This window comes from Alosa pseudoharengus, unplaced genomic scaffold (genome assembly GCF_046254945.1).
Source record: "Alosa pseudoharengus isolate Yale_2024_CS ecotype anadromous, Long Island Sound unplaced genomic scaffold, YU_APseudo_1.1 YU_APseudo_1.1_scf_6, whole genome shotgun sequence".
Classification (NCBI taxonomy): Eukaryota; Metazoa; Chordata; class Actinopteri; order Clupeiformes; family Clupeidae; genus Alosa; species Alosa pseudoharengus.
Window position 1 is genome coordinate 30,794,986 of NW_027468848.1, and position 15,053 is coordinate 30,810,038.

At 46.2% G+C, this 15,053-nt stretch overlaps 1 protein-coding gene across 2 annotated transcripts in view; it reads left to right on the plus strand.

Annotated features, from left to right (window-relative positions):
- slc4a4a (solute carrier family 4 member 4a) overlaps positions 1-15,053 on the plus strand; it is a 59,098-nt gene that overhangs the window by 13,741 nt on the left and 30,304 nt on the right. Inside the window, exons 5-7 of one of the 2 annotated variants that reach the window (XM_076271448.1) lie at positions 8,664-8,799; positions 11,746-11,906; positions 14,058-14,237. In XM_076271448.1, coding sequence (XP_076127563.1) covers positions 8,664-8,799; positions 11,746-11,906; positions 14,058-14,237 — 477 coding nt within the window. The remainder of the gene's footprint in view (positions 1-8,663; positions 8,800-11,745; positions 11,907-14,057; positions 14,238-15,053) is intronic. The other variant, XM_076271449.1, reaches the window with a different exon arrangement.

Here is a 15,053-nt window from a genome sequence, read left to right on the forward strand (position 1 = left end):
CGAGAGTGTATTGACACTTTGGAAGTGGATTATGCAGTATTTCTGTCGATTGTCCGTGCGTGTGCTGACTCAGGCCCATGGTGCGTTAAGGCACCGCAGCTCTGTGCATGCCAACGTTAGTCATTCCTGTGATCCCCCTCCCTCCCCCCTTTCTAGAACATGCTGACTATTATTCTCTAATCGCAGGCGTGTGAAAAAGAAAAGAAAGGAGGCAAGAAAAAAGAACAGAAAGGAAAAGAAAAGGAGAGAAAGGGAACAAAGGCAGGTCTAGCTTGCAGTTCCCAGCAGTTCTTGATGGCCGCTTGGCAGCTTGCTTGTGTGCTGGACTGGGGTATGGTGGGTGACAGTGGCGGGTCCGTGAGGACGTGGAGATTGGCTCTTGTCCTCTTGCCCTCCGACCGAATCAAAGACACCTCAGTGTGCCCACTGTCTGGACACTGGTCACGGATTCATTTACATGCTGGGGTGCAGGCGAGTTCAACTGTTTGTCAGGGAGCCAACGGCAAACTTGTGGAAACTCTCTCTCTCTCTCTTTCTTTCTCGTTGTCCCTCTCTATCCCCTTCCCTCCCGCTGCATCATTATCTGGACTCTAACTCTTCCTTTCTTTCTAACCCCCCCACCCCACGCTCCTTTTCTTTCAGTCCCTTTCTATCCCCCTGTTCTCATCATATGTCTCATTGTATGGATCCTAACTCTTCCTTCTGATCCCTCTCTCTCTCTCTCTCTCTCTCTCTCTCTCTCTCTCTATCTCTGCATGTGTTTGTCTGTGTGTATATATATGTGTGTGTGTGTGTGTGTGTGTGTGTGTGTCTCTCTTTCTCTCCACACAAGACCCTGTGGTCACTTTGCACCTCATGGAAAACCTCAACTCTCAAGGTACTGTGTGTCATTCCCAAATAGCGGAGAAAAAAACAGATTCTATTGGCAGCAAAATATGCTGATGTCTCCTGAAGATGAGAGGGTTTGTTTGCACCCAATACTCGGCCCGCAGAAGGGGCAAAAGATGAAGGCGCTGCCACCGTCTGATGACGACGGTGTTGAGAGGCTGTTTGTTTACGACAGCCAGTCGCCATGGAATTTCCATTTGGAATTAAGGCGCTTGTATCAACAACAAAAAGGCCAGCTTCGCCTCACCCTGAAAGTGTCACTTGCCAAAATGATGGTGAAAAAAATAGCAGCGACATGGTGGACGGAGCGTGTGGTGAAACATGCGGGCCCGTATGACTGTGTCTGCATTGTGTTTGTAAATCATTCAAAAGAGAGTGCGTAGCGTGCAGGGGCTAAACTAAACTAACAACTAGCACACAAACACACCCATATGGAGGTGGCATCAGGGTGGGGGTTGCCCTGACTCATGTTGCTTCGCCCTTTTTTTTTCCGAAAGTAGATTGCATGCGTTATATTATGCTCCTCAAATCCACAGACAAAAGCGCACCTTGTGGATGCCTGATATCCACCATTTACATAGACACAGTGCAAAATGGATGTAGTGAATAAGGGTGGGGGGATGTCACACAGGGCAGGATCAGAAAATAGATTGATTGTTCGCTGGATAGAAAGATGGAAAGAAAGAAAGATGTAGTGAGTGATGCAGAGAGAGAGAGAGTGAACGAGAGAGAGAGTGACGAGAGTAGTGGGGTAGCAGTTAGAGTCGAGTAGCCACCCCTTTCGGCCGGTGCGGCTGACCCATATTAAAGTGTGTCAGTGGGTGTCGTCGGTCGGACCCCTGCTGAGCAGGATGTTTCTCTGAGACCTCTGAAGGCCAGCCCCAGTAATCCTCCCTAAGGCCTTTAGTCTCCCCCCCACAGGGTATTATTAGCTAATCTAACCTCCTTCTTTACCCTAAGTCTGCCATGTGTAGGTGGTAGCGTGTGTCTGTGTGTGTATGGTGGCTGCATACATTTATCTTTGTATATGTGTATGTCCATCTGACATTTGTAATGTCTATTTAGTATGTTGAGGCAGGGAGAACGACCCTAAAATCATTCAAACCAAAACAGAGATAAGGCTAACCAGAGCAAGGCACATTTACAGTTTGAACCTTACATGGTGCACTGTAAGAGTCATTTCATTGAATATATATGTGGATTGAAGGAAAGAAGACAGCAGTCACCTCACCTGGTCTCCAACCTGGGTCTTCAGGGTACCAAACCTGCAACTTCGACCTGTCAGGTTCAACAGTCAATCATCAACCACTGTAAGAGTACCAGTGGCCTCCCTTTTGGAAGCATGCCTGACCATTCTTGTCTAATCTCAGGGTGCTTCACCCCTCTCTGGTCTCTCACACAGGGGTCAGCCTAACCTGGGGGTTCTCAATTGTAGTGAATGTTACTTTGCCACAGTGGACATAGTATTGATTCTGAGATAAGATTATGCTGGGTCTTACATGAGCAAGTGAGTGAAGTGAAATCCACATTGTGGTCCGAGGTCTTGGCAATGGGCTATACGTGATGGAAATATCTGGGTTAGCTTGTGTCTTAGCAACCAGATCCAGCAGGACTAGAGACTGAAAACAGACAGCATCTCATTGCTGTTGTTGTGACTGGGTCTGGAATTAATGGTTTCTTATTCGCATCACCCCCACACACAGAAATACACACACACACACACACACACACACACACACACACAACCATTGTTAAAAAAACATGAGCCTGTTTGTCATTATCTGTGGCACATTTCATTGGCACAAATTATTGTGTTGCCTCTGTCATGGAATGTGCTAGAGTCAAGTTCCGATCCAGATCTATCTCCACTGGCTCTTTCAGCCCTGTGAGTAATATATCACTGTAAAGTGTGAGCTCTGTTTACAGTATGGTTATACACCCACTGTTTGGTTATTTTTCGTAACTCTTAGTTACGGAGATGGAATTCTTTGTAAAATGTCAGCCAGCAGGCTGAACTAGCTCTCAACAGTCAGGAGTTTCTCCATTTAGGGAGACAAATGAACATTCTTCTTGCATTGTTAGATTACCTGTGAAAATGGTGTGTACTTATCAGTTGGGGGTGTAGGAGCTCAAAAGCTGGATTATCTGTTTTCTGTGGTACTCGTTCATATGCCAATTGATGATCATTTGTCTTGAGACAGAAGTTTATTTTCTGGCAACTGCACAAACTAAACGACAGTAGGCCTACCTTGTTTGACCAAGAGCCCCTCAAAACTACTTCAGAGTACTTCAGAGATGAGAAAAACCCTTAGATATGTATGCTGAAACAACCTCTCTCAAGTTGAGGTAATTCCTTCGCCTCAGTCTGCAGTGCTTTTCTTTTCCTATGCTGTGTATCGTTTGCAGGAAGCCTGCCGGTGAGTGGCAGGGCAGTCGTGGTCCAAAAGAACAATCAACAATCTCAGCCACGCTATTGTGTTGCGAACAAAAGACAACAGGCCCTGTCTGATCACAGTCATGTGACACCTTTAAAGTGCTCTCTGTTCGCTGCGTGCCCCCCCACCCTCCCAGCTCACCCCCCAATCCCTTCGCCTCCCCAAGGCCGTTGCTGAAATGTCAACAGCCACTTTGAGCGCTCACTTAGCCCCCATGCTACCTCGTGTTATTAGCGACCTGGAAGTCTAATGGGCCATTTTACCCACTTGCGCCCACACAGAGTGCGGGCTTTGGACTTAAGTCCTGCTGGGATAATGATTAGCCTCCCGTTGATGTGTGGGCATCGGTGACTGGAGAGAGCTGCTCCGCTCTCCTTAATGGAGGGCTGGACTGCCGACGTCAAAGATTCCTGACTCAGTGGTCTGCTCAAGTTGTGCGGCTGAAAGAAGTTTATTACTCTGTACTTTGTACAATGACCCAAGCACTGTTATGCTTGGCTGGTTTTTGGTGAAACACAGATTTGAGAGCACACCTGCCTCGATCGCTAACACTGGCTAGTATCGGGAGGAGGTGCTTAGCCGCTAAGCTATGTCTTTGCCAAATTCGCGCTTCTCTTAGCTTACTTTAATCGACACAAACAGCCTTTCTGGCAGCCCAGTCACTGTTTAGCACACACACTCTGTGACTGATAGCGGAAGTCGACTTCAAACACTCATTGTGCAGTGATATGTGGCAAATACAGGGAGCTTCCAGCTTGTGTTTGTTGCTAGGAGGTCGCACAAAGGAGTGTCATTGTCTTTTTTCAGCTCAGGCTTGCAGCTGTTCAGGGGTCAGCCTTCGCTAACCCTGCCCCACGTAGTGCCAGTGTTGGGGTGTCACTGCACCGTCCAAAACTGACCCATCACAATGCTTCACATACACCTGCCTCATTCAGCTGGGGATGCTAAATGGTGTGGAGGCGTAGTTGCCTTAACTTCCCCAGACAGCACTATTAAATCAGCATGTTATCATACAGTACAGTCATACAAAAGGATACAAACAAAGAGTGTGTAAGTACATCTTAAAAGCAGTTAAACCAGCAATTCATGACACACGCTACATTAGCATCTACAGTTTTAAATGAAATACTCAAAATAGTACAATGCTTAATACATTACATATACAACTGCAGTGTAATCGCAGGGTGCATCTCACTGAGTTGTGAAGGCATGCATTCCAGTAACTAGAGGAAGGGTAATGTTTTACTGCACTTGTTACACACTCTGTGGGAGCAGCAGGGTTTCCCTAACCAGTCCCTCTAGTTCCTAAAAAGGTTTTCACCGTGCTCGCACAAAAGAAGCAGAGCCAACTTAAACATGACTCTATAGCTTTCCAGCAAACACTGCATGTCACATGGCTACAGTGTACTCTCAGATGTGTGCAACTTAACACCACCGGCCTCTCGTGCCCTGTTGTCAGATGTGCTGGTGCGGACGTGCTAAGTGAGTGTAGAGTTTCAGCACTACCGCCGCGGCCGCCTGGTACCCTGCTCTGCACACCTCTGCAGCTCTGAGAGCGTCCTACGTGGCTGCGATTGCTGTCATAGTGCTGTCTCAGAAGGGACTGTGAATGAATGCAGCTGAGGAGTTGTTGTTGAGTTGTTGACGCCGGTGTGTAGAGGGGAGTGCTGGGAAGGCTTCATGCAGATGGAGATATTGGTATTCGCCGAGAGTGGGCAACATGCAGGGCAGAGATGGAGACTGGGACTGAGGCGGCTGAGAGTGGCAGCTCTGCTAAGCACCCTTTCTCTCGTTTTCGTTTTTTCTTCCTCTCTCTATCTCTCTTTCTCTCTTTCTCCCGCTACTCGGACAGCGAGCATTCTTCCCCTTCTCTTTTTCCCATGAGCCCCCGGTGCGGAGACAAAGTCTTCTTTGTGTGGGGGCCCATGGCTCTTGGCTGGAGCGCACACGGCTTTGAAACGTGTTTGAACTGTGTGATTTTCATTTCTATCTGTCGCTCTGTCCGTGCCTGCTCGCCCTGGCCCTGCATACTTGCCCATGTTGGACCTCTCTCCAAACTACCCCTCCAACACGCACACACACACACCAACACACACACACACACACACACACCAACACACACACACACACACACACACACACACACACACACACATACACACACACTCTCAATGTCCATCTCTTTTCCTAGACCTCAGGTTCTCTTAGCAACCTTGAGCACCAAAGCTGTGTGTGCCATTGTGCCAACCACTGCCACAGCATCCCCTTACTACTGATGGATTTCAGCTCAGGGCCTTTTTGGAAAGGTTTTGCATTGTACTTATGAGCAGAACCAGTGATCATGAATAAGGTCCTGCCATTTTAGTCCCTCTGCATACCAATCACGATTGTGTCGCAACAATAGGAATAACGAGTCCTGTCATTTATTTAAACACTTGTTGTATCTGTTTCAGCTGACAAGACTATTCAACACGCAAGGATAAGTCCTCTTCATAGTTATGCAAGCCTGCAATAAAGCAAAGCTTTTTAGAGCTGGTTTGACCAGGTAGGACTGCAGCTATACCAACACCTTTAGGCCAATTTTCTGTGAGATTGATTATTAAGTATGATTATTGGTGAATGTCAGAGAAGCAACAAACAAGTCACGGTCTGTCTTCAGATTTGCACAAATGGATATGAGAAGCTTATCCTGAAGACACGCCTCACAAGTCTTTAATCACTGATTTGATTAAGTGCTCAATGACAAGTTAAGCATAAAGGGAGGGGACACATTTGCCACTCTCAGAATACTTAGGTGGTGTTTAGACGACAACCCCCCCCCCCCCCCCCCCAAAAAAAAATGGAGATTTTGGAAAACTTCGGTTGCACGTTTGCATGTAAACGGACTAAAACAGAGGTTTAGTTAGCCAACGTCACATTAGGCCTATGCGCCAGCGCCAAAAGTGCAACCTGTCACCTGCCACCTACAGGTTTGGCATGCTCTTGATGGCATAAATGAAAACTTTTCTGTGCACAATGTTATTTTTGAAAACGGAGAGGATGAAATGTCTGTTTATGAAAATAGCCGGCCACGTCTAAACGTAATCATCCCATGGATGGTTTGCTGTCATCATCTATTGTTTTTTATTGTTCTTAGTGTTTATGTTTCTTTGAGCTAAGTGTTTACTGTAGAATAAAGGAAAAGGATTTGAGTGTCAACAGCCCAAGTACAAGAGCTAAATCCTGAAAAGTACTGGTGACTTGTTTTATAGTTTACAGTTTCATAGTATAGCATTAGTAGTGTTAGTTGTAACAGTGATTTGAAGGCTTAACTCTGATGCAGACTTTTTTGAGAGAGTCACAGTGATAGTTACTTCTAGTCCAGTGGTTTTGTTGCAGAGATTTGTCCTTCTTTGAAAGAGAGTAGACAGAAACATTCCCTGTCATCCTAGGAATAGCTTCCTCCTGTGACAGTGTGCTAAAAACATCCCCCTCCCCACACACACACCAAACCCAAAATAGCCATTGCCATTGGCTGATTTTTTAACCAGTAACACAATTTCAAAGCTCACCATCATTTTTGACATAATCCACTTTTGGGATTTGCTTTTTGTAGTGATGATTATGATGATGACGATGATTATGATGAATATCTTCAAAAAGGCTCCTTACTTGTGCAACCTATTTTTCCCTCTTTCCTTAAAGCATTTATGTAACAGCCCTCTTCAGCATTTTTTTAAGAACATTACCATCTCTCACCTCGAATGCACCCATTCACTTTCCATGGGTTGCACTTTATTTTCTCCCCTTTTGCGCCTGGGCTTTGTATGCCAGAGTGCAAGAGTTTAGAGTTCTGATAATTTTGTGTCTAGAAAGCACAGGCTCTCAGAGCGGAGATGCATGGCAGTGACCACTGTGGGAGTCAAGCCGATCAAAGGCATTTTACGCAACCTTTCACTTAGTGAGTTTCGCCAACTAACTCTCAGTGATGATGCCATCACCACTGAATAGATCTGAGAGTGAGTAAGTGAATGAGAGAGACAAAGAGATAAAGAGAGAGAGACAGAGATAAAAAAGAGAGAGATGATGGTGTGTGAAGGAATCTTATTGACCCAGGAACCTTTTGTTTTAACCACTTGTCACACTGCCAGAAAACCATGTTGCAGCAGTGCTGACAGCTTATCGAGGGTTCAAGTGTGTCAGATGCTTGTCACGATACTTTATGGATTGCGCACTCGAGGAATTACAGTAGGACTACTTCACAACCCGATAGGGCAGATGACCGCTCTTCATAGTTAATACACATTTCTAAATGGCACATCCCCCCGCCACTCCAGTCTGAAGATGCAATGGCATAACATGTTATTTCATCTCTGATTTCCATAAATGAGCAAACTTTAAATGAAAGCCCGCAGCACCAGCGATCTGTCCATATTTATGTTAATAACAGGCCAAAAGACTGGACAGAGCTAGTTTTATTTATGTATCAACTCGCCAGGGAGCCCTTTTTTTCACGGCCACTGATGCCTGACTAAATATTCAAATTAGAAAGACAAGGGGGAAGGAAAGCGCAGGCCTCTTGCGAAGAATGAACAGTTTGTGAAACATTTCCTAATTGTTAATGAGGGACTGGGGGGCACCGTGCCAAGTCAGAGGGGCCAATCGCAATCAGGCCCAGTTTGTTGGGTGGGGGTAAGCAATGGTGGTGGCAGGGAATTGGGGGGGGGGGGGGGTCATGGGGGTGGGCATTCAAAGCAATATCTGGATTGGGACCTCAAAAAGCTGGGGGCGGTCTGTTGGGAAGTGGGAAGACTTTGGGGACCCCTGAGTTTTTTTTCCCCTGAGTGCTTGCTCACAGGGACAAGAGGACACCCGACTCAACCAGGGGCTCTGCTGATGAGGCTGCAGGTGGATTACTAAGGCTGCAGGGGGGGGTTGTGCCGGTGTTGGAGATCATCGTACCCCTACCGTGCCCCTTCACATCAAGTCCCCCTTGAGGGAGAAAAAAAAAACGTAGCACTCCTCCATCTTCTTTTAGTTGTTTTTTTTTTGTGGTTGGGTTCCCCGTCTCACTGGGAAAGAACACTGGGGTGATGGATAGCGATCCGGAGGCATCCGACAACAACAATGTGGAGAAGAGTGGCTCTGAGGAGCCTGAGCAGGACACAGAGCAGGAGCAGGAGCAGGGGGAGGGGGGGGACTCCGTGGTGGTGGTGAGGATCCCGCCGCCGCCGCCTGGGAAGGCGCCCGTCCCCGAGGCCAAAATGAACGGCGGGGTGCCGGGGGACGAGTGCAAGCCCGTGTTGGTGGACATGTCGCCTGCTGGCCAGTCGCTAAAAGGCAGTATTTTCCCTGTTGCAGTCTCACCGGCGGCCGAGCGGATCCGGTTCATCCTGGGCGAGGAGGACGATGGCCCGGCGCCCCCGCAGCTCTTCACCGAATTGGACGAGCTGTTGTCCGTCGATGGTCAGGATATGGAGTGGAAGGAGACGGCCAGGTAAGAGTACCACCTCACCCATGGGTCAGGTCACTCAACTCTCTGCCCCTCACTTCACCCAGCTTCACCCAAAACCACAACTCAATGTCCCTACTGTGTGTAATGAAGCTGTAACTGTAGCTCTTAAATAGCCCATTTCCTGCATGAGAACATTTTGCTGGAGCTTGACACTCTGGTGACATTGCTGTGCACTCCAACATAACCCTGTGTCTGCCAGTTTAACAGATGGATTGCTCCCTGTAGAGAGCACCTAAGAAATCCTATTCTCATACTGATGCTACTGTTGATACTAGAGAGGCTGTCATTTCTGAGCCAACAGTAGTCGGGGATAAAGTTCATTTATATATTTAACGTCACTGGAGATAGAGTAGCCAAATATCGCAAATATCGTGCAGGCTGCAGTTTTGGCTCAGCACCACATTATTGAAGGAGGCTTAGATGATTTATAGGACAGCATTGCAAACATTGGCCGCTGTCAACAAGTGAGCTTGGTATCTATTACACGAGGCCGACTGTGTCTGTCAACATTAGCCATTGGCACTGCACTCTGAGAGTGGGTGCAAACATAGCATGGATCTGATTCCTCCTCCCCCCTTGCAGGATAATATGCTGAATCACTATTTAAATGCTTCTTAGTGAAAATGACTTTTGATAGCAAAAAATCATGTTAAAATAATTGAGAACTAGATGGCGTGTTTTCTTTGGGAACAAAATACTTGTATCTTTTTATTCCGTGAAATTCTATTAGGCAGAACAAATGAATACTTGCAGCTATTAATTCAGAGGGAGAATGTGATATGCTTACATATTAGAATGAGCCAGTCAAATTTGCCGCATGGAAGTCAACTGCGCACTGCATTTGTTTAAGACACAAACAAGGCATTGAGTCTGCAAACAATTCCTAAATAGTTTCTCTAAAAAGTACTCTCTGGAAATGTAAAAACATGGCTGCCACATAAAAATGTGTCTGTTTGTGCTGAGGGAATTATTTTGAATTAAACATTCTGCACGTGCATGGTGCATTGGCCAGTGACCAGGCACAGCCCACTGCCAAGTTGCTCAAACATAAGGGTCACGTGCCAAGGAAGCGCCTAAGGGATATTCACACTCACTCCTATGGGGCTCTCATTGTGTGGTAAGAGGATTAAAATTGATTTTTTTAGTTCATGATAGGAATCACTAGGTGTCTCTTGAATAGATTAATCAACACCTCAAGTTTGCACATTTGCATCTAGTTCTCACCTAACAACCCCCCCCCCCCACCCCCACCCCCATGCACACAAACACACGCACACACACACTGTTAGAGTAACTCATCTGATAAGTGGAGTCGTAATGGCTGTGTATGTGCGTGTTTTGTGTGTGACAGGTGTGTGTGTGTGTGTGTGTGTGAGAGAGTGTTTGAGTGAGTGTGTGTATGTGTGTGTTTTATGTGTGTGTGTATGTGTGTGTGTGTGTGTGTGGAAGGGAGTAGGGGGTGTGGGTGAGGGGGTTGGGTCACCATTCACAGAAAGACGAGGCTCCCTCATCATCCCTCAATTACGGACAGGCCCCTTTCAGAACATCTGAGGCCTGATCTCTCCCTCTCCTCGTCCCCATTCAGTTCAGCCCACTTGATCTCACAGCTCAATGAGGGAGTGAGTCAGTCAGTGAGTCAGTCGCCATTCCAAGCTGCCCAAATTCTCTGTTAGGCCTTTTTAACATGGCGGTCATTAGTAAGGGCTGACCGGTGATCTAGCGAATAGCATTCACCCTCCTCTCCCCTGAACCAAAAACATCCACTGTCAAAATTGTCACCCAGCACAATAAAGGCAAATATGCAGTGATAGATTGAGGGGCACTAACAGCCTGGCTCCTCAGCTGAACAACACCGCCTGTGTACAGTAGCCCTGTGCACCATAGCCGGTTGAACCCGGGTGGTGGAAGTGGTTTGGCGGTGCCGTGCTACAGCAGGGCGCAAACAGCCGGCTTGGGTGGCGCCTCGCTCGTTTGTGGCACAAGCTCATGTCACGCTCACAGGGAGGTGATTAACACTGCTGAGTGACTGGCAAAACCATCAGCATCCGCATGGGCGCACACACACACACACACACACACACACACACACACACACACACACACACACACACACACACACACACACACACACACACACACACACACACATACAGTACCATCTCTGTTTGCTGTGGTATTGCAGCTGCTAAGTTGAAATGAGTGTCACTGTAAATGTAGGTGTATTTGTTGAGGAAGTGATTTTGACTTCGAATATGCTTTATTGAGGCAATACAGCAGGCCTAACAATCAAGATTGTGTAGTATCCTGAGGCAAAGATTGTGTAGTATCCTGAGGCATGATGATGCTTCATGGTGTTGCTGAGTACATTGCTGGTATTGCTGGTATTACTTTATATGCCACACATGCAGTGTGAATGATATAATGTTAGACACGAAGAATGACTAGAAAAACTCTATTATTAAAACTATTATTAAAGTGAGTCCTTCTGTATTAGTCATCCTTCGTGTCTAACATTATGTCATTCACACTGCACTGCAAGTAAAAGCTTTTGAGAAGTAACACCCTGAACGGTTATTACTGAACCATTACGAGACCATTATTTTTTGCAGGAGTGATAATGGCCTCTCTGCATGTTGGAAACCTTTAGATAGCCAGTGTTTTTATATAGCTATTGAAGAATTTTAACAAATTGTCTACAAAATAGAATATATATAAGAGACAGCCAAACTTCTCAGATATTGTGCAGACAGCAGCTAATCCTACGTTGTGTCTACTGTACACACAAATCTCAGCCTTAGTCCTAGCCCTAAATCCTTACCTTAAAATGTTTTTGTACTCACCCTAACAGATAAAACCATGAACCAAACAGCAAGACTGTTTCTTTTGAGCCTCATGTAATTGGACCTCCTTGCTTGTCTTCCTTCACAGGTGGATCAAGTTTGAGGAAAAGGTGGAGAAGGGGGGCGAGCGATGGAGCAAGCCCCACGTGGCCACGCTCTCCCTGCACAGCCTGTTCGAGCTCCGCACGTGCATCGAGAAGGGCACCATCCTGCTGGACCTGGAGGCTAGCACACTGCCCCAGGTGGTGGGTGAGTAGATGGGGGGGGACTGAGTGTGTGCCCGTTGGGAGGGATGCCCTCTAGGGTGGCTCAGGGGATATAAAACTTTAATGTCCTCCGAAAGGCCATTTGTATGACAGTACAGACATTCTGACATATTGAAAGCACATCAGAAACAGAAACAGATACAAGCCATCTAGAGTGAACAGTATTGATCTAAGCCATCCAAGCAGCCACTGTAGTCATCATACTCATCATCATTTACATATTTACATGCACTTATTTAGCATTTATTCAAAGAGACTTACAGAATGAGGAATAACATTCAAGCTACAGAGCAGAGGAGACTACTAGGTAGGAATTACTACTGCTTCAGTCAATACTATTACTAGAGCATAAGAGTGTAGACATTATAACTACTAGCCAAAATATGGTAGGAGGGGAAAGTTGAAGAAGATGGAGGTGGAGGAGGGAAGAGGGCGAAGTGCCATAGGGAGGCCCAAGCGACCCCAGGTTGGTGGGGCTGGAGGTACAGGGTTTGGGAATAGGTGGCCCGACTTTGCCTGACGGTTCTGATGGTGCACTTTGTTGCCGTGTGGTGGGTATGGAAACAGAAAGTTCAGGGTGGCTTAGCCCAGAGTTGGCCGGGCTCCAGTACGGAGCTTGTGTGATCTAATGCAGGCACTGCAGCCCTACAGACAATCTCTCTCTCTGTATCTCTCTGTATCTCTCTGTATCTCTCTCTCTCTCTTTCTCTCTTTTTGTTTGTCAGTTCTCCCCCCTCAAGTCATGACGTTTTTATAGATCTCATTTAGTGCATTTCCACCATTCAGTTAAATTTTAGGGCAAAAGGCTCTTGGGTGGGTGCCTCTGCTGAGTGCAGGAGAAAAAGCAACCTTACCCGAGGCACGCACTTTCCTTGACCATGGCTCAGGTCAAAGTAGCTCCAAGGTCAGACTGGTCTCTTGCTTAAAAAGAATCTTAGCATTGGTTTGTAAGCAGGGTTCTATGTAGTTGCCTAGGAACTGTACACGGAAGCTGATCCCCACAGAGTTCTTACAGAACTTAAAGGCCTGTCCATAGTCATTGTGTGCCCTCTACACACATGGTTTGACAGGTGCTGAGTGAAGGCCAGCCGCTTATACATATACTTCCCCATAGCTTCCCACCTAGAGAGTGGCATTTAAGTTTGAAACCTCTCAGTGGGAATAAGGCCAGAGAGAGACAGAGAGACAGAGAGAGAGAGAGAGAGAGGGAGACAATGTGAGAGGGGAAACAAACGAGGGAGAGTATGTGACTAAGAGAGAGAGATAGAGAGAGAGAGAGGGAAGGAGAGAGAGAGAGAAAGAAGGAAACAACGTGGGAGGGTATGTGACTAGGAGAGAGAGAGAGAGAGAGACAGAAAGAGAGAGAGAGAGAGAGAGTCTGGAGTGCCACCCTCAATTTCCTCCTTGTAAATGATGCGTTTCTTGCTTCTCATTTACAGCCGAGGGTTCTCAGGAGGGACACAGGAGGCGTCCCCTCCGATTAGCAGTTGCAAAGTCATCTGTTGGGTTCAGACGAGTTGAGACCACACACACACACACACACACACGCTTGCACACACACACACACGCTTGCACACACACACACACACACACACACTCATGCACACACACAGGCCCACACACATACACACACATACACACACACGCACACACACACCAACAGTCCTGCTGCACTGACGCCTCGGTCATTAGCACTGGAGACACTTAGTGAGGAGAGCCCGCGTCCACATGCTCGAGCCCTGACCTTCTTTTTAAAAATAGGAAACTTTTGTTGGAACTGGACAGAGACTCTTGGGTGCCATCCCATACCCAACTAGAACCTCATGAGAACTCATACTCTGAAGGATGGGCTTAAAATAGACCATTTGGCCTGACCGCTGATCTGATTATTGGTGATTTGCGATGTGCTGAATTACTTTAACAATGCCCCTGTCAGGACGATGTGATAGTGGGATTAAAGATTGTGAATTGAGAACATGTCCTTGCCTTGCCTTGCCGTGATTGGTTCTTTTGGTGTATCTGATTGTGTTTTGGACAATTTTCAGGAGTTATTTTTTCAACATGTTTTCAGAAAATCTATTTAGTACATACCACAATTTCTGTCTATATGTCTCTTTTCTTTTTCTCTCTGCAGAGATGATCACGGACAGTCAAATAGAGAACGGTCAGTTGAAGGCTGACCTCAAAGACAAGGTGATGTACACCTTGTTGAGGAAACACCGTCACCAGACCAAGAAGTCCAACCTTCGCTCACTCGCTGATATTGGCAAGACGGTCTCCAGCGCAAGTAGGCTGTTTTCCAACACGGACAATGGTAATACAGGTGCCAGTTTGGTGCAGTTCTCATTTTTATTAAACAAAGCCACTCGCTTTTTCTACTCAGGCCATTTATTTTGAGTTTTTTTATTTTGTTCACATGGCTTTTTTATTTTCCCCATATGCTTTTAAGGTTATTGATATTAATTATTATTAATTATATATATATTAATTATATCATTATTAATTTAGGGAAATACTTAGTCCCTGTAGTCTCTCAAGTGTTGGTCTTGGGGTGCAAAGAGTAGCAGGCTTTTGTAGGATGCAAAGATCCATCCAAAGTCAGGACAGCCAAACCCCCCCCCCCACCCCCCACCCCTCCGCAGTTGCACCCTACCCACATACACCAGAATGGCACTGTAGGTTAGAAGTAGAGCAAGCCTAGATTAACCCTATCTACCATACATTACTTCTCAAGTCAGTAGCATCAATGTAGCATTTAACAAACATTTCAGAGTTTGCACATGCCCACATGCGAATTGCTGATTTGAGTTGTATTGGATAGACATAACATGATATCATGATTGGAATCCCATCTGAAACAAAAGATCAGAATTGTTGTGCACCCCCTATGTTAATGTAGAAGTCCAAAGATGTTCTAGCAGAACATCAACAATACTTCACATTAAAGATTGTAACACCTCATAACACTGACATAACCATGTTGTAAGCTTGTCATGGTAGATGGCATCCAAATTGTCACAACACTTATAATCGTAACATAACATTAAATTACATTGGATATTGACTTTCATGATGCCTTATGACTGGGTATGACATCTGCTATGCCATGTTGATGACAAAGTTATGCCTC